The 1,328-nt window shown below is 66.8% G+C and overlaps 1 protein-coding gene across 1 annotated transcript in view; it reads right to left on the bottom strand.

Moving 5' to 3' along the window:
* The window catches only part of Rgs12 (regulator of G protein signaling 12), a 78,927-nt gene that overhangs the window by 62,558 nt on the left and 15,041 nt on the right, over positions 1-1,328 (bottom strand). The window contains 1 exon segment of the mRNA XM_033758927.1: positions 1-1,273. This exon segment is cut by the window's left edge and continues 1 nt beyond it. Within this exon segment, the coding sequence (XP_033614818.1) occupies positions 1-1,273 (1,273 nt within the window).

The raw sequence follows: 1,328 nt of genomic DNA, 5'->3' as shown, positions 1-1,328 counted from the left end.
GGCTGAGCGCTCCTCGCACCCGCGCCCTCCCAGCCGGCACCACTGCCCGGGCAGTGCCTGCTCGGGCCCCCACCCAGGTCCACCACGAGCACCCGGGCACTCTTCTCCTCCTGGTTGAAGTTTCCGATGCCGCTGTCGCTATTGCTGCTGGTGCTGTTGTTCTGGTGGGCGTCGGCATCGCCATCCAGGAAGGCGCGGGCCCGCACACCCTCGATGAGCTCGCCCATGTCCCGGTACAGCACCGAGACAAACTGCAGCACCGGCAGCGAGGATGCCGGGAACTCCAAGCAGCCGCCGGTGTCAGGATCAGCCGTGCACGCGAACCCAAAGCGCCGCGCGATGCCCTGGTGGATCTTGTGGTGGAACAGGTCGGGGTCCACCATGAACACGTGACAGGACATCCGCAGGGCGCCCTCCTCGCCCTGAGCCAGGCTCCCTTCGTCACTCGTCTGCATGGTCACCAGCCCAAAGAATCGCCGGTCATCCGGGCACACGGCGCTGAACGCCAGCTTCTCGGCCGGGTACTCGGCCACCACGCGGGCCCTGTCGGAGCACAGCAGCACGCGGTCGTGCATGACCTTCATGGTGACCAGCGAGTGGATCTTCTGCTCAGCCCGCAGGCGCCGCATGCAGCCACGGATGGCCTGCAGGCTGTCGGACTCCAGGTTGGAGCTGGCGGAGGGCAGCTCGATGGAGCCCAGGTAGCCCACAATCATGGCCACGTTCAGGACGCTCGCATCCAGCGCAAAGCCGTCCGGGCTCGCACTGAAGACGTCATCCTCCGCGGAGAGCAGGCCGGGATTCGTGGCACCAGGACTGTCCTCCGGCCACCCAGCAGCCGGCTCCGACAGGGACCTCTGTTTCCCCTCCGAGGGCTCCAGGCCACTCGAGCACAGACTCGGGTTTTCAAAAATCATGTTGAAAATGCCGCCCGACTGCATCTCCTCCACAACCCTCTCCGCCCTGTTTATCCCCAGGGCCCTGGAGTCCAGCTTGGGCCGCAGCCAGCCCTTGCTCTCGCAGAGTCCGCCCTCATCATCACTGGAGCAGGCCTCGGGGCGGCCCTCGCCCACCAGTAGGCGCAGCACCCCCGAGCACTTCCCGATGAGCTTCACCACGTCCTCGTGTGAGGCCTTCTTCACGTTGGTCTCATTGATGGCAAAGATCTGGTCCCCAGCACGGAGGCCCACAAAGTCCGCGGGGCTGCCCCGCAGGACCCCGCTCAGCACGCAGGGCGCCTGCCCCGACAGCGTGAAGCCGTAGCCGGCTCGACCACGGGCTACCTCCACGCTGCGCACGCAAGGGGGCAGCCTCTTCGCTGGCTCCCC

Source organism: Fukomys damarensis, unplaced genomic scaffold (genome assembly GCF_012274545.1).
Source record: "Fukomys damarensis isolate Sample0158 unplaced genomic scaffold, DMR_v1.0_HiC HiC_scaffold_35, whole genome shotgun sequence".
Taxonomy (NCBI): Eukaryota; Metazoa; Chordata; class Mammalia; order Rodentia; family Bathyergidae; genus Fukomys; species Fukomys damarensis.
The sequence above is the reverse complement of the archived record's forward strand: the minus strand, read 5'-3'. Positions and strand labels throughout refer to the sequence as shown.